This window comes from Gorilla gorilla, chromosome 12 (genome assembly GCF_029281585.2).
Source record: "Gorilla gorilla gorilla isolate KB3781 chromosome 12, NHGRI_mGorGor1-v2.1_pri, whole genome shotgun sequence".
In the NCBI taxonomy this organism is placed as follows: Eukaryota; Metazoa; Chordata; class Mammalia; order Primates; family Hominidae; genus Gorilla; species Gorilla gorilla.
The window spans coordinates 111258722-111279240 of NC_073236.2; the positions used below are offsets into that span (position 1 = coordinate 111258722).

General features: G+C 47.0%; 1 protein-coding gene across 1 annotated transcript in view; it reads right to left on the bottom strand.

The window, feature by feature from the left end:
• Window positions 1–8606: 8606 nt before the first annotated feature.
• Window positions 8607–20519, bottom strand: part of PLB1 (phospholipase B1) — a 147532-nt gene continuing 135619 nt past the window's right edge. Inside the window, exons 55-58 of the mRNA XM_019020713.4 lie at window positions 19809–19913; window positions 18918–19013; window positions 10859–10933; window positions 8607–9004 (exon numbers count right to left, since the gene is read on the bottom strand). Coding sequence (XP_018876258.4) covers window positions 8801–9004; window positions 10859–10933; window positions 18918–19013; window positions 19809–19913 — 480 coding nt within the window. The 3' untranslated portion in view covers window positions 8607–8800. The remainder of the gene's footprint in view (window positions 9005–10858; window positions 10934–18917; window positions 19014–19808; window positions 19914–20519) is intronic.

The following is a 20519-nucleotide window of genomic DNA, read 5'->3' on the forward strand; positions in this document are numbered from 1 at the left end:
CAGGCGTGGTGGCTCATGCCTGTAATCCTAACACTTTGGGAGGCTGAGGCAGGTGGATCACAAGGTCAGGAGTTTGAGACCAGCCTGGCTAGTATGGTGACACCTTGTCACTACTAAAAATACAAAAAATTAGCCGGGTGTGGTGGTGTGTGCCTGTAATCCCAGGTACTTGGGAGACTGAGGCAGGAGAATCGCTTGAACCCAGGAGGCAGAGGTTGCAGTGAGCAGAGGTTGCACCACTGCACTCCAGCCTAGGTGACAGAGCAAGACTCCGTCTTGGCGGGGGGGAAAAAAGATTGACATCAAGGAGAAGGGTAGTTTATTGGTGACATTTTAACAGAAATCTTTCTATAGTTGAATGAGAATCATTATTTATTTAATACAACCAACAAGAGGCATCTTCCATTTGGAGTTACCCATCTTTGTAAGGAACCTTACAAGTAGAACTAATCTTACAAGTAAAACTAACGATGTTTTAAATCAAGATTTTAAAAATAGTGAAACATTCAGTCAAAATACTTGCCCTTAACATATTACTGTTTTAGCAAGAGCAAAATGCTTACTTCATCTTAATCTTGTTCTTTACAAATTTTTATTTGATGACTGTTTTGTGATTTATATAGTATGTAAATTATATGTGTATGTAGTAATACCTATATACAGTGGATCCTCCATATTTATGGGTTCTGCATCTGTAGATTCAATCAGTCTTGAAAATATTTGGAAAAGAAATTGTGTCTGTACTGAACATGAAGAGACTTTTTCCTTGTCATTATTTTCTAAACAATACAGTATAACAACATTTACATAACATATTGTATTGGGTATTATAAGTAATCTAGAGGTGATTTAAAGTATATGGGAGGCCAGGTGCGGTGGCTCATACCTGTAATCCCAGCACTTTGGAAGGCTGAGGCAGGTGTTTCACTTGAGGTCAGGAGTTCGAGACCAGCCTGGCCAACATGGTTAAACCTGTCTCTACTAAAACTACAAAAATTAGCCAGGTGTGGTGCTGTGCGCCTGTAATCCCAGTAAATCCCAGCTACTCAGGAGGCTGAGGCAGGAGAATTGGTTGAACCCGGGAGCTGAGGTTGCGCCATTGCACTCTAGCCTAGGCGACAAGAGTGAAGACTCCATCTCAAAAAAGAAAAAAGAGAAAAGTATACAGGATGATGTGCATAGGTTATATGCGGATACCATGCTATTTTTACATCAGGGACTTGAGCAGCTGTGAATTTTGGTACCCACAGAGGATCCTAGAATGAATCCCCATGGATATGGAGGGACAACTGTGTCTAAAACTTATAAATAAATCTCTATATTGATGTGCATGTGCTAATATTTTTTGTGGGTACAGGTACATTGTCAAAGTGGTGATCCCTGCAGCAGACTGTGAAAGCTCGGAGGCAGTTCCGTGCCTTCCTCATCCAGGTTTCCTCATGGCCTGCACAGGACACATCAGGAGGCTCAGCCATGTTGGCTGAGTGGCTGATGGAAGGAATGGAGATGTATAGGGGAAAAGGTATTCCTGGCATAGGAACAACAGAAATATCACTTTGGGGTGGGGGAAATACTGAATAAGTCATTTGGCAGAACAACAAAAGCAATTAAAAATATGAAAATGGAAGAGGCCTGTATGACTAACGCTAATAATATCTAAACTTACTGAGGGCTGATTATGAGTCAGGCAGCGCTCTGGGCTCTACACCCATGACCACCCCAAATTCTCACACCAGCCTTGTGAGGTAGAAATCAGCCTTAGGATGCCAGTGGGGTTGATTTCACAGGCACCTGTGGTGCATTCTGGAAGGAAGGCTGCCCTGGGGACAATTTGGGAAATTGTGTTTGTCTCCCTAGGGGATTTCAGACCCAAAGAGAATGCTGATCATGTGCCCTGCTGTGTAAAATGAGTTGCAGAATTAGAGCCGGAAAAGAAAGGTCGTAATTGAGCCTCCATATATAATGACGTTATCATCGATCCTCTGGTCACAGGAGACATGCTCTGAGCAGTTTTCCCAGCAAGTGGAAAAAACCGAGTTGCCCTGCAGGCATCCTGGCCTGTGCCATGGGGCCATACCACCTTCCTCTCTAGGTGGTTGAGACCTCTTGGCCTCCTCCCTTTTTCTGCCCACAGAGAGAGGACAGAGGTGCTGTCATGGCCTGTCACTCCAGCTTTTGAAGAGCACAGAGAATCAAAGGGTTTCGGCAGGGCCAGCATTGTGGATGTGTGACCCATGAGTCACACAGGGACTCATGTTCAGAAGGGCCTCATGCTTGGTTTAATGCTCTGCTGTTGCTGTCTTAAAATTAATCATTTTTCAACAAGGGGCCCTATATTTTAACTTTGCACTAGACCCCACAAATTCCACCACCGGTCCTCGGTCTGGGTCAGGATGGGGTAGTCCTGACAGGGGCTGGCTTGGGGGACTTGCTTCAGCTGGTAGCAGACCTCAGGCCCATTGCCACGTTTGAAATCAAGTCTAGAAATGAATTTAACCTCAGACCAGACTGAATATTTGTGTTACAAAGTCCCCTGGCAGAAGTGGCAGGAAGGCATTTGCCTCCCAGGGTGATTTGGGGCTTGGGGGGTGGTTAGGAGCCTGTCCTTCCTTTATTCCTGGATGCTGAGATCTTCCTGAAGTTTAGGGCCCACCCAAGATGCTCACACATGGAGGCTGTACCATCAGGTGCTTTCATTGGCTTTTTGGGACATTAGTGAAGACAGACAACTCAGAATAGAATTTTAACAATGCTCAAAAGAGCAGTCAAAGGCAGGCTGTGTGGGTGCTGTGCCCACCCTGGAGTGTGGGATCCACAGTTGCAGCCTTAGTTGTTCCACTCAACAGAGGGACCTCCCTGTAGGCAGTAGCATAAGGCCAATACTTTTCTTCCAGGCTTTGTATGAAAATGTCTGGAGAACCAGGGTGGGTGATGTGTGGTGGGTGGAGCATGGTGGGGAGGGGCGGGGGTTGGCAGGTCTAATGGACACACTTCCAGCCCAGGCTTGCACACGAGGAATGAGAATAACCACAGCTTCACTTATCAAGCACCTGCTCTATGCCAGACCCTTTCACACACTTTCTCATTTAATCCACAGACAGCCTTCTGGGGAGGCATGATCCCATTTTGTTGCAGTTGAAGAAATAGGGTCATTCCTAACTACTCAGGATTAGAATCCTTTTCTCACGCCCATCTTATCCCCTACTCCCTGGGGAGTGCGGATTCTTCAGTCATTGAGGTTGATTGTATTTCAGATCTTAATTGATCATAAAAATAAAATTCAAATGACTAAAACATGGGAATATTTAGGGGATTCCTTAATTTCTTCTCCTTTTCATCCTCCTCACTTCCTTTTCTGTGTCTACTCCCCTGAGCACTGTTTGAAATTGTTCTGACAGCAGCATACTTCTTGCTGGGTGATGTAGCCAGGGTCCAATAGTAGTAGACTCTAGGCCTCTCCAGGACAGCAGACAGGCCCTTGCTATGTCACAGTGCCAGTTGCCAGAACAGTGGATTGAACTTAGAGTGACTTGTTCAGTGTCTTCTGAGCATTGCACGAAGATGGGAGTGGTGGTAGTGGAGCAATTGAGTGTCATGCTTTTGCTAAGCCCTGGCAAGCTGAAATACTTTTGCTAATAGACACAAAACTGTTTATGCTATAGGGGCATAAAACCATAACCTTGAGGTTATCTTTTTTGCCGGTCAGAAATCCACAAGTCAACATAATTTTGTAGCGTTCAGGCTCTAATTAAATAGTAATAAATGGCAAAGTCAAACATAGGTACGGTCTAGATAACTAAATATTTCTTAGAATATTGTTAAATAACATTGACAGGACATGTGGTCACTTATTTCTAAGTTTCTATAGAAAATGATTTCTATATCATCTTCTTAATGATATAGTCACCCCTCCTTATCCACGATTTTGCTTTCTGTGGTTTCAGTTCCTCAAGGTCAGAAAGTCAATAGTAGCCTAACCTCATTCCCCTCACTTCATCTCATCCCGTAGTCATGGTACCATCTCACACCAACATCAAAACAAGAAGGGTGAGTAGGCAAGACAGACCACATTCACATAATTTTTATTGTATATCATAATTCTTTTATTGTTGTTCATCTCACTTTAAGTTACAAATTAAACCTTATCATAGGTATGAATGTATAGGAAAAAGCATACTATATATATGGTTCAGCACTATCCATGGTTTCAGGCATCCACTGAGCCACGGGATTCTTAGAATGTATCCCCTAATAGGCCAGCCATGGTGGCCTGTTACACCTATAATCCCAGCACTTTGGGACGCCAAGGCTGGTGGATCACCTGAACTCAGGAGTTCAAAACCAGCTTGGGCAACATGTTGAAACCCTGTCTCTACAAAAAATAGAAAAATTAGCCAGGCATGGTGGTGTGCACCTGTAGTCTCAGCTCCTTGGGAGGCTGAGGCAGGAGGATTGCTTGAGCCTGGGAGGTGGAGACTACAGTGAACTGAGATTGTGCCACTGCACTCCAGCCTGGGCAACAGAGCGAGACTCTGTCTCAAAAAAATAAATAAATAAAAGAATGTATCACCCACTAATAAGCGGGGGAACCACTGTACTGTACTTTGCTTATCTTACAAGTTTGTGGTATGGATCAAATGAGAACATATTAAAATGTTTTGTAAACTTTAAGGTGCCAAGTATATTTTAATTATTGCGATTATTTTACAAAGCCCCTGAATCATATTGTATTGGAATTAATACTGATATAGAAAGGACAGAGAGAGAGAGCTAATTATTGAATACATATTTTTTGAGTATTGTTTTTATCTCATTTAATTCTTACAAAAAGACTGAAAAGATACAGGACATGCTTCATTTTCTCTGTAAGGATTATAACAGCACCTACTTCAAGGGGCTATTGTGAGAATAAATAAAAAATACAGACTTACTGCTAAAAACAGTACCTGGTATACAGTAAACACACAAATGTTGGTTCACTAAGGGCCCAGCCTGCTATTTGAACACATTTACTGAAGTTTATTTTTCTCTAATAACAACGTATTTCATTTCTGGAAGTTTTATCTGGTTCTTAGTTCTTTCACAAATCTGCCTTTATTTTTAAAAAATAACATGGTGTTCTTGCCTCATGTTTTAAATTCCTTTTGTCTTTTATCTTCCTAAACATACATAGTCTTTTTTTCAATGCTGCTGTTATATAAAATGTGTGGATCTAATCTTGCTAGTTGTTACATTTGATTCTCACAGGGATTGTTTTTCCTAATTAAATGATTTATTAGCTGCTAGAACAAGGGTATTCAATCTTTTGGCTTTTCTGGGACACATTGGAAGAATTGTCTTGGGCCACACATAAAATACACTAACACTAAACTAACTAACACTAAAGATAGGGGATGAGCTAAAAAAGAAAATCACACACACACACACACACACACACACACACAATCTCATAATGTTTTAAGAAAGTTTACAAATTTGTGTTGGGTGGCATTCAAAGCCATCCTGGGCCGCATGTGGGCTGTGGGTTGGACAAGCTTGTGCTATAATGTCACACATACACTAGCAAAAGAAATCTGGGTCCCCATAATGTTTTAAATCATAGATTATTGCTGGGCACGGTGGATCACCCCGGTAATCCTAGCACTTTGGGAGGCCAAGGTGGGCAGATCACCTGAGGTCAGGAGTTTGAGACCAGCCTGGCCAACATGGCAAAACCCCGTATCTACTAAAAATACAAAAATTAGCTGGGCGAGGTGGCGCATGCCTGTAATCCCAGCTACTCAGGAGGCCGAGGCAGGAGAATCGCTTGAACCTGGGAGGCAGAGGTTGCGGTGAGCCAAGATCGTACCACTGCACTCCAGCCTGGGCCACAGAGCGAGACTCCATCTCAAAAAAAGAAAAAAAAAATCATAGATTATTAACTAGAGATAGTTGAGTTTTTCAGACCAGTTGAAAGCAGAGGAACAATGTTGCCATCAGACATTCTAGGTCTTTATTTTATACCACATTTATTTGCAATTTGGCCCAATTCACTGCTGGAACCAGTGGTGGTTTTATTTTTCTGGGTTACCCCCACTACTCTGGGCTCCAGTATTCATTTGGACAAATGTCGCATTATGTAATCAAAGTATAACTCTGGGCCAGTTACTTCTTCCCTGAGTCTTGGTTTCCTTCTCTGTAGAAAGGGAATGGTAATAGGGATGTGTGAAGTTTCATTATTGTGCACCACGGTGCCCACCACAGCACAAGCACTTTATGTCAACTTTGATTAGCATTTTCTTTGTACAAACCTTTTCTCACTAACATTTATATTCCCTAGTCAAGTGTAGCCTGATGTTACAACCATCAAACAACGTAATCGCTATCAACTCCTCGTCCTTTCCATCATGTGCTCTAACCCATATCTGGCTCATCCATCCTCATTTTTCCTGGTCCCCATATTCACCATGCTCATCTCTCCATCTGCATGGAGTTTTCCCAGTCTTGACAACCTCACTCCTTTTGGTAACCATTCTCCATCTTTTCAGAGCTCAAAGTTCCATGTCCTGTAGGAAGACTTGGACCAGGTTTAAGCCACACGAATCTATCTTTTCTGAATTCAGAAGCCTCCATGGGGAGTGCCATGGACTGTGGCTTCCTCAGGTATTTGGTGGCTTTGCTCATGGTGTGGCTGTGGGTGCCGTTCTAGCTAGACTGGACATTTTCCTACAGAAAAACAACATGGCGCATAGCCAGTGTATGTATGTAATACCACCAATTTCAAGTGGGTGCTTCTCACGTATTTTTAATTTTTGGCTTCTTAGCACATACTTGCTGCGAATTTGGTGACTGGTTTGTGGCTCTGTCCGTGTCGCTCCAGACAGGATTTCTTTGTTTTGCCAAGTGTTCCTTGGTGAACCAGCTGGGACCATTTGTTGATGTTTTAGTCTGGATTACTCTGGCAGTGTGGATTCCAACACCCTCCCTCCCCACGCCCTAATGAGGGGAGCCTGTGGTTATGAATCCATGCTGCTTTGAGGTAGGAGCTGCTGGAAGAATAGAAACTTGCAGGAAAAAAAAGGGGTGGGGTGGGGGGAGGGGCGGTGAAGCGAACTCCTTGACTTCCTATGTTACCTTTGTCGTTATACTGTCTCAAACCAGGAGCGTAAGGGTTACCTTTGTCGTTACACTGTCTTAAGCTGGGAGCATAAGCTGGGATGTGTGACTTGGTCACCACGTTTTCCAGTCTATAGGAAAAAGTAGGGGAATGCATGCTGTTCCCATTGTATAGAAACAGACACTGAAGCCCAGAAGAACACAGAACTGGGTATAGGTCCTCCGGGTTCTCTGTTGTGCCAGAAAGAGATAAGATGATGAACCTCCCTGAGAGGAAGGCGGGCAGTCTCCACCCATATGTTATTACCCCATTTCCCCAAACTCATCTCTGGGTCTCACATCTTCCCCAACAGTCTGGGCCTTATCCCAACTCTTCACCGAGGAAAAAGGCCATTTTCAGTTGTGCAGCATTTTAGCGTTAGAGGTTCACACAAGTTCCTTATTTTTCAGCAGCGCCGTGAGATAAGCAAAATGTGTACTCTTATTCCAATTTGTACAGATGCAGAGCCTGAGAAACTGGGCTCAGGCTGGCGAAGGCAGCTTCAGGGCACAGCATTTCAGTGTTGCATCCGGGATTGTGACTCAGGCTCTTTATCATCCCGGACTTCAGGATCAGAGAGAGGTTTAAAATGCAGATGATGTCTACCTCCCTGGATTCTTTTTTATTGAAGTGAAATTCACATGATACACAATTAATCATTTTAAATGGAACAATTCGCGGCCTTTAGTACATTCACGGTGTTGCGCAAGCATCACTTCTATTTTCAAAGATTTTCCCTTTACCCCCTCCCTGGGCTTTTGTGCAGCATAAAAGAGACCATCTGTGGAAGGCCTCCAGCACGGGGCCTCGCCCCTAGCAGGGGCTCAGTGAATGCAGCCCATATTTTCAGACTCTCTCTAGTTTTCTCTCAGAAACCTGGGCATATAGAAATAGGATTTTTTCCCTAAATTTAGCACCTTGAGAAAATCAGGTTGAGAATATAGGAGGTATTTGTGTCCCAATCATTTTTTATTCCTTTTCCCAAAATGACATGTGAAGGTTGCTCTCCCCCAAGAAACTTTCCCCGAATAACCCTTTCTATTCTTTAAAACAATCAGACACATTTACCTACTGATGCCCTAGTAGTTACACATCATCACGTGGCTTCTTGGTTATTGAAGGAGTTTGACCTCTCGGCCAGGCTGTGACATGCACAGCCTAGGAGGCACCTCAGTGCTCCGCATTGTCCTGGATACAAAACAGTTACTTAATAGGTATGTATTGGATTGGACTGAATGGCAGCCAGCCAGCTCCAAAATTCCAGCCACCACCTGGTGACCAGCATTTTTTCTGCCTTTGAAATAGTGGGTTTGGTGACTTGAGGATATGTTCGTGGTGGCAGGCAGTTTGGGCTCTGGTTGGTCGTGGCTTGGGCAGCCCTGCCGGAGGCAGGCCACAAAAAGTGGCAGCTCCCACACCTGGGCTGCACAAGAGATGGAAGGCGAGTGCTTCACACAGGCAAACCCAGGAATAAAATAGCTTTGGACTTTATTTAAATGTATCCACTCCAGGAGCATAGGCCTGGAAGAAGCCCAGGCCCCAAGAAGTTGTGACTGTCCCCTGGGCTTCCTATGGCACCAGGCATTGAAGCATGTCCTGGTGGCCGGGAGTGGCTGGGGCAGAGGGCAGTGAAGAGAGTGGCTATAGGGAGTTTAGGGTGAGGGCCTAGAGGGCCACAGTGCGCAGGCTCATTGGAGGATCTTCCCTCCGGCCACCTCTCCTGCACCTCCAGACCACTGTCCCGATGATGCCCACCACAAGGCCAACTCCCGCCGCCACTGGCACAGCCCAGTAGAGCACCTCGGGGGCTTCTTCAGCCTGGTCTGGGAGCAGTCGGCTGTTCTGCAGGGTGTAGAGGTAAGGGCTGTCCTGTGGAGGAGGAGCGGGGGTCAGTGGAAAGGATCTCCGTGAACCATACATCACCAAGCCAAGACTTGCCTAGTCCCCATTCCTGAGATGCTGCAATAACCCTGCACGTTTTCACAGTGCTTCCCTTTTGTAAAGCTCCCTCATTTAGGCTGTGCCCAAACCCTCTTTAGCAGGATGGGCCTCCAAAGAGGTCAACACCCAGCTAGAACCTTCTTTTGGTTTCTCACCAGCGTTTCCTTGGCCGTCAAACCTGATTTTGAAAGATTGGGAACTGATAGGTGACCAATGACAGAGAGCCCTGGGGGGCCTGTAGAACTCCCACCTCTGCTTCCTCGTGGTCACAACTGTCCCCATTCTCCCATCCCAGGAGTACCCAGAAATCAGGGAAGGGCAGCATGGAAGGACAGCTGATTTTGTAGTAGATGAAAGATCCCCAAATCAGAAGGGCCGGGAGGGGAGGCATGTGGGCAGATCGTGTGCATTCTTGCCTTCCTATGCCCCTCTCCACTCTCCTTTCTCTCAGTGAATGTGAATTGGGCACGTGCTGTGTTGAGCCCCCCTGCTGGAAGCTGTGATGAGACCGGAGGGTTAAGATGTGATATCTTTTCTTGTGGCCCAGGAGGAAGGTGAGATGTGCAGAAACAATCACATCATAAAGGAGACTGGGTCAGTGTCTCATGAGAGGTACAAATAGAAAAGGAGACCCACATGGGTCAGTGTCTGGAGACAGGAATGGTAGCTAAGAGATGGTGAAACCGTTGCTTAGTAAAGGCAACATCTGGACCTGGAGGGAGGCGGATGTTCTCACAGCAGATGGAAGATGAACCTCCAGGAACAGATGGCAAAAGGAAAGGCCTGGACGCGGGCAGTCGTGGGGCTTCCTGGGAGATGGATCCACCGGCCAGGAGTGCAGTGTGTATCATGGAGGGAGGTGACCCTCCCTCCAGACTCTGGTCAATGGGCAGTAGGGATCAGGCAAGGATTTCAAGCAGCCTTGATGGGGCAAGTTATTTCCAGGAAGGTCTATCTGTGTCTGGCAGTAAGTGTAGGGTGGATGGAGAAGAGGGAGAGGAGAGCTGAGGAGACAAGTCACAGACTTCGAAGGTGGGCCAGGCAGTGGGTGTGGTGAGGGAGGAAGACCATTGCAGGCTCCAGGAACAGACACTGAGTCTATTTTATCTTTGCCTCCCGATCCCCAGATCCTGGTATACTGCCTGGCACGGGACAGCTGCTTGATGCACTTTATTTTTCAGACAGTCTCACTCTGTCACTCAGTCTGGAGTGCAGTGGCATGACCTCAGCTCACTGCAACCTCTGCCTCCCGGGTTCAAGTGATTCTCCTGCCTCAGCCTCCCGAGTAGCTGGGATGACAGGTGTCCGCCACCATGCCCGGCTGACTTTTGTATTTTTAGTAGAGACGGGGTTTCACTATGTTGGCCAGGCTGGTCTTGTACTCCAGACCTCAGGTGATCTGACCGCCTCGGCCTCCCAAAGTGCTGGGATTATAGGCGTGAGCCACCACGCCTGGCCTTGGTGCACTTTTAAGACTGAGGATGCATCAGAGCTTTCGGAAGGAATGGGTGACCCGAGACACCCTCCAGTGCTCATCTGCCTCCCTGAGCGACTGTCCTCCCTTCGGTTGGAGCTGTTGAATGTCCTCTCCCCTCCCTCCATGGCTGCCCACACACTGAGAAGTTTCCGTGGCACTGGGGATAGGTGGGATTTGAGAAGATGGCAGTGAGTGAAGCCGCATTTGAGGGAGCATCCCCGGGGACTCCTCTGTGCTTGCAAGGGACAGGACAACCCCCACCCCAGGCATCTGCTCCACCTGGGGCAGGCAGGACGTTTACTCACAGGAGAGGGGCACTTGAGTTTGGCTCGGCTGTGGGTGAAGTTGTTGGAGGTAGTCTTGCGGCCCACTTGTTCCAGCTGGAGAGAGAGAAAGGATACCTCGATTCTCTCCAAAGCTGGGAGACACTTTCCTCGCTGAGGGGGTGTCTCACACCAGAGCCCCTCCCTCAGGAAGGGGGTGGGGGATAGAAACCAGCAAAGTGGCTGGTTTTTGGCCCACAGCAGGGACCCAGCAGCCTGGGGCTGAGCGGGAGTTGACTTATGACACACAGAAGGCTAGGCAGCATCTGTCGGCAGGGCAGAACACTGAGTCTGTGCCCCTGGATTTGCCGGGTACAGCAAGGCCCAGGAGAGACCACCGGTCCTGAGTCCACAGGAAGTCTGTGGAGGGGCTGGGACCATCTCTGGCTTCCTTTGTGAGTGGCTGTGATTGCAAGACACCGTGTTTTCAATTTTATAAAACGATGACAATCCTATTTACCAACTTCTCAAAGTGCATGGGGCTAGTCAACCTTAGGAAGCTTTGGAAACATATTGCTTACCATGACATCATTACTGCACTTGACTTGTCAACCTTAGGAAATCGGAGTTTCTCACTTGTGCCACTTTGTAGGTTTTCCACATAGATGAAAAGATTTATCTGAAATATCCCTGGGTGTAAATACCTTTGATCCCAGGACCCTCTGAGGATGAGCTGGGAGCTCCTGTATCCCCCTCCCCAGCACCTTTTAGCCAGTAGCCAGGCCCAACATGTGGCCAGCACTGAGAAGAATGAGCCCCTGGCACTGTCACCTATTCAGAGTCTGTTTGGAACGTCTAGCCTCCACTCTTTGTGTAATCTGCCTGCTCCTGACCACAGGGTATTGCCAGGGAGGGAGGTGAAAGTTCACTATCTGAGCTCATGACCACACCTGGCCCATGATCTCACTTTCTGTTGTCTGAAGGCCTTTTACACCTGTTCCTTAGTAACACAATTGGAGGAGGGAGGGCAGTTCTGTTGCTGGGAGAGATGCCAGGGTGACTAGACTGAGCACGATGGGCAGATGGCTGGGATCCAGGCTCTGCTGGTAACGAGCTGTGCAGTGCTGGGCTGGCTACTTCTCTGAGGTTAGGGACAGGCATGACATCCTGTCCTGACACCTTGGTTTGTTGTGAGCATCAAATGAGAAGATGGCATGAAAGCACGTGTGATTGGGGTGGCTTACATACATAAAGTAGTATTATTTCCACTTTCTTAAGAACTGAGGAAACTCAAGTCTATCATAACAGTGACAGAATAAACGCTAAAGGTCAGGGCGGCTGATTCCTGATGCTATTCCAGGAACCCAGAACTAACTCACACAGAAGATGATCGTGATTACAAGGGTTTGATGAGTGCATCAGTTTCTCCCTTTCTACTGGTTCCTTCTCATCAGTACACAACCTGCTCCGACATCTCCCCTCCTTCACCTGCCCTTTCTTTGATCCATGTCCCCTCCAGTGACCGTGGCTGTTACTTCTCATAACTTCTGGAAAGAGCTGTCTATAGGTGCTGGCAGCACTTCCTAATCTCTCCTTCTCTCTGCTGCTCGCTCCAGCCAGTCTGCAGTCTCCATCGCTGGATGGAAGCTCTGGCCCTGGCCACCAATGATCGCCATATGGGCAGAGACAAAGATCATTTTTTTTTTTTGTCTTCAACTTGCTTGGCTTCTCAGGAGCATTCATCAAAGTTGACAGCTCTCTCTCTCTTGAAACACTGACTTCTCTTGGCTTTCTGGACACAGCATTGTTTCTCATTTCCCGTCTACCTCCACACACTCCTTCTCATCTCTCACTGGAGTTGAAAGCTGGAATGAATGCCCAGGGCTAGGTAGTTGGCCTTACACTCTTTTCTACCTACCTATTCTTTCTCTGGGAGCTCTTAGTTGATCCTGTAGTGGCTTTTTTTTTTTTTTTTTTGTTGACGGAATCTTGCCCTATCACCCAGGCTGGAGTGCAATGACACGATCTTGGCTTACTGCAACCTCCGCCCCATCTCTGGGTTCAAGCGATTCTCCTGCCTCAGCCTCCCTGAGTAGCTGGGATTACAGGTGCATGCCACCATGTCTGGATAATTTTTGTATTTTCAGTAGAGAAGGGTTTCATCATATTGGCCCTCTATGCTAATAACCCCACTTTTTTTTTTTTTTTTTCAATCTCCAGCCTTGACTTCCTCTGTGAGTTCCAGACTTCTGTATCCCGATACCTCTATGTGGATGTCTGGAAGGCAGTTTGCACCATGTCCAAAACAGAAGTCTTGATTTTTTTTCCTCCCACGCTGATTTTTTCTCTACCTGCTCAATCATCCACCCAGTTTCTTAGACCCCAAACCAAAAAGTCATCCTTTGTTCCTCTTCCCCATCTTCCATCTGCCAGCCCATGACAATGTCTCTCCTCCTCTGCCCTGACCCTAGTCTCAGCCCCCTTCCTCTCTCACTCATCACCAGCAGCCTCCTAGTGGTCTTTCCAGGTCCACCCTTGCTTTCTTCCAGTCCAGGGTACACGGACCCAGGGGTAGGCCAGAGCATATCACTCTCCTGCTTAGAAGCATCTAGGGACCTGGCCCCTGCCCAACTCTTTGACCTTGTTCACTTCCCTCTGGTCACACTGGCCTTTAAGTTCCTCAGACACTTCAAGCTCATTCCTGACTCTAGGCCCATGTGGGTCCTATTTCCTCTGCCTGGCAACCCCTTGACATGCGCTTCTCAATTCACTGTCACTTCTTCAGGGAGGCCTCCCTCTCCCCCACCATTACTCTGTGTCACATCACTCTGCTTGACTTTTTCTTAAACCACAGATGTGGTCAGAAATGACCTTGTTGATTATCTGTCTTTTCCCTACTATCCTGTATGTCCCATGAGAGCAGGAGTCATCTTTTCACTGCTGAGTCTTCAGCACCTGGAGCAGTACCTAGCACATATTAGTGCTCAGTAAATACTTGTTTGATGGATGGATGAATTAATTAAAGTCACAGAGACCTGAATGGAGAAGCTTGGCGGGGGAAGGCTTGGAGCTGGCCACAGGGAATGAAATTGTTTTTCCTAGAACCAGTCTTTCCTAAGCCAGGCACTGTGGCTACCAACCACGTAGCAAATGACAGGACTGGGCAGGGTGTAATGGACCTGGGTGGGCCACTGGCCTGTCCTGGAGATTCAGAGGTGGCTTCCTGCAGGAGGTGGCACCTGAGTTGAGTGGTGGAGTGGGCAAGGAGGTGAGAAGGGCAATCCAGGAGAAGGAGGAGAGCAAGAGTTAGCAGAGGTGTGGAACACAATGGGTGGTGCAGGACGCTGCTGGAGTCACTAGACTGCAACATGCGAGGCAGACGCTGGTGGAAATGGTAGCCAGAGAGGTTATTCAGGTGAACCAGGCCAAGTCCCAGAGGCCTAGTGTGCTGTGCTATGGGGCCTGGCCTGCCTCCTTCAGAGGTGGGAGGCTTTGGAAGTTTGAAAGCAGGGGAGTGACTGGGTCAGGTTTTCTTTTATACAGATTACTTGATTTCTCTGTGGGGACCAGATCTAAGGCAGCGGTTCATAAACCCTGCACATTAAAATAATCTCAGGAGCTTTCACAAAGTACCGAATCCAGCTCGCACTCCAGACCAATTAAGTCAGAATCTCTGGGGATAAGCCCGGTCAGGCACTGATATTGTTTTTCAAGTAAACTTTTTTTTTTTTTTTTTTTTAATTTGAGACAGAGTTTTACTCTTGTCACCCAGGCTGGAGTGCAATGATGCAATCTTGGCTCACTGCAACCCCCGCCTCCTGGTTTCAAGCGATTTTCCTGTCTCAGCCTCCCAAGTAGCTGGAATTATAGGCACGTGCCACCACGCTTGGCTAATTTTGTATTTTTAGTAGAGATGGGATTTCACCATGTTGGCTAGGCTGGTATTGAACTCCAGACCTCAGGGGATCTGCCCGCCTCGGCCTCCCAAAGTGCTGGGATTACAGGTGTGAGCCACTGTACCCGGCCTCAAGTAAACTTTTAATTGAAGCTAACATACACATAGAAACTAGTACAAATCATAAGTGAGTAACAGATAAGTTTCGATAAAATGAACATACCAGCATCCAGTCAGGCAACAGACTATTATAGTCCTCAGAAGCCCCTTTCCACCTTCTTCCAGGACTATTCATCCCCCAGTGAGTCGCTACACCATCATGCTGACGTCTAACCCCATATGCCAAGCTGCTTGCTTTTGAACTTTATAGATATTATTGTATGTTGTTGAAGTTTGTTCAGCTGTCACTTCTTCAGTGAGGCCTCCCTCTTCCCAGCCATTACTCTGTGTCACGTCACCCTGCTTGATTTTTCTTTAAAGCCACAGATGCGGTCAGACCTGTATGGTATTCCTTAGTATGAATGTGCCACAGTTTATTCACCCATCCTATTGTCAGTGGACATTTGGGGAGTTTCTAGTTTGGGGCTATTTATAAATAGTGCTGCTGTGAATATTTTTGTGTGTATCTTTTGGTAGACACATGTATACCTTTCTTTTGGGGATATACCTAAGGAGTGAAATCCTTGGATCACAGGAAACACATGTGTTCAGCATTATTAAATATACCAAAGAATTTTCCAAAGTGGCTGTAGGCACTAATTGTTTTAAAAGTCCCTGGATGGCCAAGCATTGTGGCTCACACCTATAATCCCAGCACTTTGGGAGGCCGAGGTGGGTGGATCTCCTGAGGTCAGGAGTTAAAGACCAGCCTGGCCTGGCCAACATGGCGAAACCTTGTCTCTACTAAAAATACAAAAATTAGCTGGTCATGGTGGTATGCACCTGTAATCCCAGCTACTTGGGAGACTGAGGCAGGAGAATCGCTTGAATCCAGGAGACGGAGGTTGCAGTGAGCTGAGATGGTGCCATTGCTCTCCAACCTGGGCAACAGAGTGAGACTCTGTCATACATACATACACACACACACACACACACATGCGTACACACATACATGCATATACACACACACACATGCATATACACACATACATGCACACATACACACACATACACACATACATATACATACATACATACATACACACACATACACACATACACACATACATATACATACACACATACACACAGATACGTACATGCATACACACACATCCCTGAATGATTCTAATATGCAGCCAGAGCTGAGAGTCGCGATTCTAAGAGCTCTAAGTCTGAAGACAGGGATGTCAGTTAGGAGGCTGGAGCTGTCACCCAGCACCTGGGGAGATACAAACACTGGCTGAGAGCAGGATTTCCGCAGAAGAGGGAGCAGGCAGCAGTAGAGGACTAGGCCTCGGGAAAGAGAAACTTCTTCAGATAAGAAGACAAAAGAAGGCAGAGGAAGAGGAAAACATCCCCTGGTGCTGCTGGAGCTTCTGGCTTATGCCTTTGCAAAAGTCTCGAGAAGGACGTGAGAGGAGGGGCAGGAGATGAAATAGTTTAAGGTGCTTTTTGTTTCCTAGTAGGGAACCCTGGGAACATCAGCCAAAGCCTGCAGACACTATGTCATAGGACTCTAATTGTGAGACATGAATTCACCGGGTATATATGTGCTTATCAGGTTGGGAGCAGTGGGGAGGGTGATGGCGTGGCCAGGTCACCAGGAAAGGACTAGAAAAACCTGGGCTGTAATCCCCCTTGTGCCATGAACAGTCTGTGTTATGTTGGGCAAACTGCTTCATGTCTCTATGCTTTAGTTACAGAATGTTCTGGCTAGATGACCTCTCAGTCTGTTCCAGCTCTAATGGTCTATTATTTATTTTTTGTTACTCTAGGGGTGAAATTCCAGCCAGAAGCCGATCTGAAAAGTTGGCATCATGCTACAGCTTTATGTCTAAGATTGGCTTTGGATGAAAACATTGGACTGTATAATTATTTCCCCAAATTATAGAGCCTAGGAATAAGAAGCCCCTGGATGGCTTTAGTTTTGTTTTTGTTATTTTGAAATTCAGGGTATGGCTGAGATAATAATGGCTGGGGAACCATGGACAGTCTTGTTTTGTTTCCACAATAGCTCCAGTGCAGTGTTTACGTTTTGTTTTCATATCTAAACTCCTCCCACTTATCTTTATGAAATAAAGGCCTCTTACCTGGGTGAATGGGAAGAGCTACTGAACTGCTTTGGAAGAGAAGGCCAGAGCTACATAGATTTTTTTTTCTATTTGTTTTTTGAGATAGGGTCTCACTCTATTGCCCAGGCTGGAGTGCAGTGGTGCCATCTCGGCTCACTGCAGCCTTGACCTCCCACGCTCAAGTGATCTTCTCACGTCAGCCTTCTGAGCAGCTGGGACTACAAGCATGCACCACCATACCTGGCTAATATTTTGATTATTTTTGTAGAGACAGAATCTCCCCTGTGTTGCCCAGGTTGGTGTCTAATTCCTGCACTCAAGCGATCCACCTGCCTCGGCCTCCCAAAGTGCTGGGATTACAGGCATGAGCCACCACGCCTGGCCAGAGCTACGTTGTTAATTCACAAGAAAAGAAGCCAATGGACTCTTTTTCATGTTCCAGCCGTCACTATGGCTATCCAGCCCCAGGAGATTCCTGGAGGGTCCCAGATTTAAGCAGACTTGGAGTGCCACCTGGTAGGAAGGCCATACCTTGATGAAAAAACTGGGAAGGAAGGGCCAAGGGCATCTGTGGAATCCCCTGAGGTCTCAGGGGAAAAGGAACAGGGAATAGGTACCCTTTCTTTGGGAAGATTTTTACAAAGGAATAAAGTCACATGATTCAGCCACTGAAGGACAACCACCTTCAAAACAAAATCCACAAAAGAAACAGGAATTATACCATATAAACTGATTTAAAAATCATGGGGCAAACTCAAAGACATTTTGGTTACAATCCAGAGTCTTGGGCTGAAAGAGTACAATAGAAGTTCTTGGAGTGGGCAGGTACGTGATGTCCACAGGAGGAAAACCCCCTGACAATGGAAGTCGACATAAGCTGAGTCTGTCATTAATTAGGCCAAGGATAAAGCCAGTTTACATGCTGTTCTTAAAAGAGGTTGCTAGAGAGGAGGAGATGGTATAGCTAAGGAGAAAGTCAATCTTGTGAGTCAGCCGAGTGAGATGCTGGACATACTGGATGAGCTGACAGGGGTGGGAACATTTGCACAGCGGTGGTTGGCAGAGACACTATGGGCCTGAAACTGTGATAAAAGGAGCTGGAATGTAGCTTGTTTAGTTGTCATAGGACAAAGGAGGGAACATACAAGTTGGGGTGGGGATTGTGTTACCCACTGAGCCTGGATTAAAAGAAACCATTGGATTGGGAAGGCATTTCATTTGCTCCGTGCAAGAGGATCCAGTTGTTGGGGGTGACAGGTCAAGTGCTGTGCGGAAACCGTTCAGTTGCTGGTGGCCAGCCACAGAAGGCAGAGTGGAAGCACCAGCCAGGTGTCCCTGAAAGACCCCCGGACTGTATGTTCATTTCATAAGGTCCCTTCTTCCCATCAGAAAGGACTGGAATAGGTATCAGCCTGGGAAAACAGGCTGTGTGGATCTCCACTTTTCGATGTTTAGAGAAATGAGTTGGGTATAAGTTGAGCCCGGAGTGCTTGGAAGGCTGATGGTGGTGACATTTGCTGAGTGCTAACTATTGTGCTAGGTGCCATGTACACATGATCTCAATGCGTTCTCTGAGACCTGTCTTGTTTTCACTGTTTTATAGATGTTGATACAGGTGGCCAGAGAGATCGTTTGCCCAAGGTCACACAGTATGAGGTAGAAGTTGGTATTTTCATCCAGCCAACCTATCTGATTACAAAGGGATCCCCTCGCAGTACCTGGACATTGCTGAAGGAACAAAGAATAAAGTTGTGTGTGTGTGTGTGTGTTTGTATAACTTTCAAAGGGTGTTGGATAAATATAGGGTATTTTCCCTTTGGAATTAATCTATCAGGACCAATAAGGTGTGCTGCCACTTTGGGCTTTGGGGAGAAAGGAGCCATGTCTCCAGTAGTTTTGCCATTGTGAGACAGAGTGTCAATATCCTTGGATCCCCCCCTTGACAAGGCCCACCAGGCCCTTGGCTGCTTACCATGTTGTTCCAGAGTGCGATGGCCATCTCGGCATGCCCGCGGTCTGAGAAGTGAAAACAGTCCTCGGAGAAGAAGGTGAGGTCAGTGTCCCCTCTCTGCAACCAACGGCAAGGAGGTTATCATCCTGGGAAAGGGCTCTGCTACCTGAGCCCCACTCACTCTCCCAGCAGGTGCCCTGGATATGTCTCCTTTCATTCTTTCAACTTTCCTGCCAACTTGCTCAGATACTGATGGAAAAACTCCCAGAATTTAGAATTTCTTTTTTTCTTTTTTCTGAGATGGAGTTTCGCACTGTCAGCCAGGCTGGAGTGCAGTGGCACGATCTCAGCTCACTGCAACTTCTGCCTCCCGAGTACCTGGGATTACAGGTGCCTGCCACCACGCCCAACTAACTTTTTGTATTTTTAGTAGAAACGGGGTTTCACCATGTTGGCCAGGCTGGTCTCAAACTCCTAACCTCGTGATTCAACCGCCTTGGCCTCCCAAAGGCTGAGATTCCAGGCGTGAGCCACTGCACCCGGCCGGAATTTTCTTTTTAAAGAGACATGAATTGGACCCACCCATAGTCTCTCCGTTTTCTTTGAGCACCCCTATCCTAAGAGTTGGAAAGAGTAACATTTTTAGGAAGCTTTCCATTCTATCCCAATCCAGAAAACATCAGGGTCAGGCCTGGGAGCTTAGTCACTATTGATTTCCTTTCAAAGTACATCTGAGTTCCAATCACAGCCCAGCCCCCACAAAAAGGAGGTAATGTGGAAAAAGCCACCCTCAGGAGTCCTCTTGGAGAGAGATGGTTAAAAAAAAAAAAAGCCCACTTAGAGAAGGAAGTACACCCATCGTCTGTGATAAGGCCCCCATATGTGAGCCTCCCTAAAATACCCGCAGCTCACCTCGTTCAGTGGGGTGAGTGTGTTTTGGAAGAAAGGTTGCACCACAACCGCAAAGTCCTCACGCTGTGTGTATTGGTGCCAGTAGGAGAAACTGGAGATGCCATGCTGGGGACGGAGAGAGAAGCTGCTCAACCCTCCTGGCAAGGCTGCACAGACAGGGTCCAGTCCTGCTGCCTTGGATTGGTTGTGACCGGAGTCAACTCACCCTAAAGGACAGTGACTTTAAGGGGCTACTCTAGTGGGATGCAAACATACTTTTATTCTCCACCCATTCATGGGCACGGACATTTCAAAGCCCTATGCTGGTTCTCAGGATCAGAGATGAGTTGAACCCAGCGGCTCCTGGTGGGAGAAGCTCCCTATCTACACAGCTCCACCCAGTCCCATTCCAAAGCCTCTGCCTGAAAGGCTGGGTCTGAGCCACTGACCAGATTGCGTAGGCCAAAGGCCTCCCCTCCTCTCACTGCATGAAGAGGTCAATTAGAACATGGGGCTGCAGGTCAGATGGGGAGCATCTCAACACCAGCTCCCAAAATGCCTGTGAACTTTGCGGGAGGAGAGTCCACGGTGGCTGGATTTAAGTACCCAAGCATGGAATGTAAAAGGAACAGACTAGATGTACTTATCTTCAAGGAGTTTATCATCCATCTGGAAAAATGAGCCAAGATGTGAAAACATGAGAACCCTTTGGGGCTTTTAGGGCCCATCAAG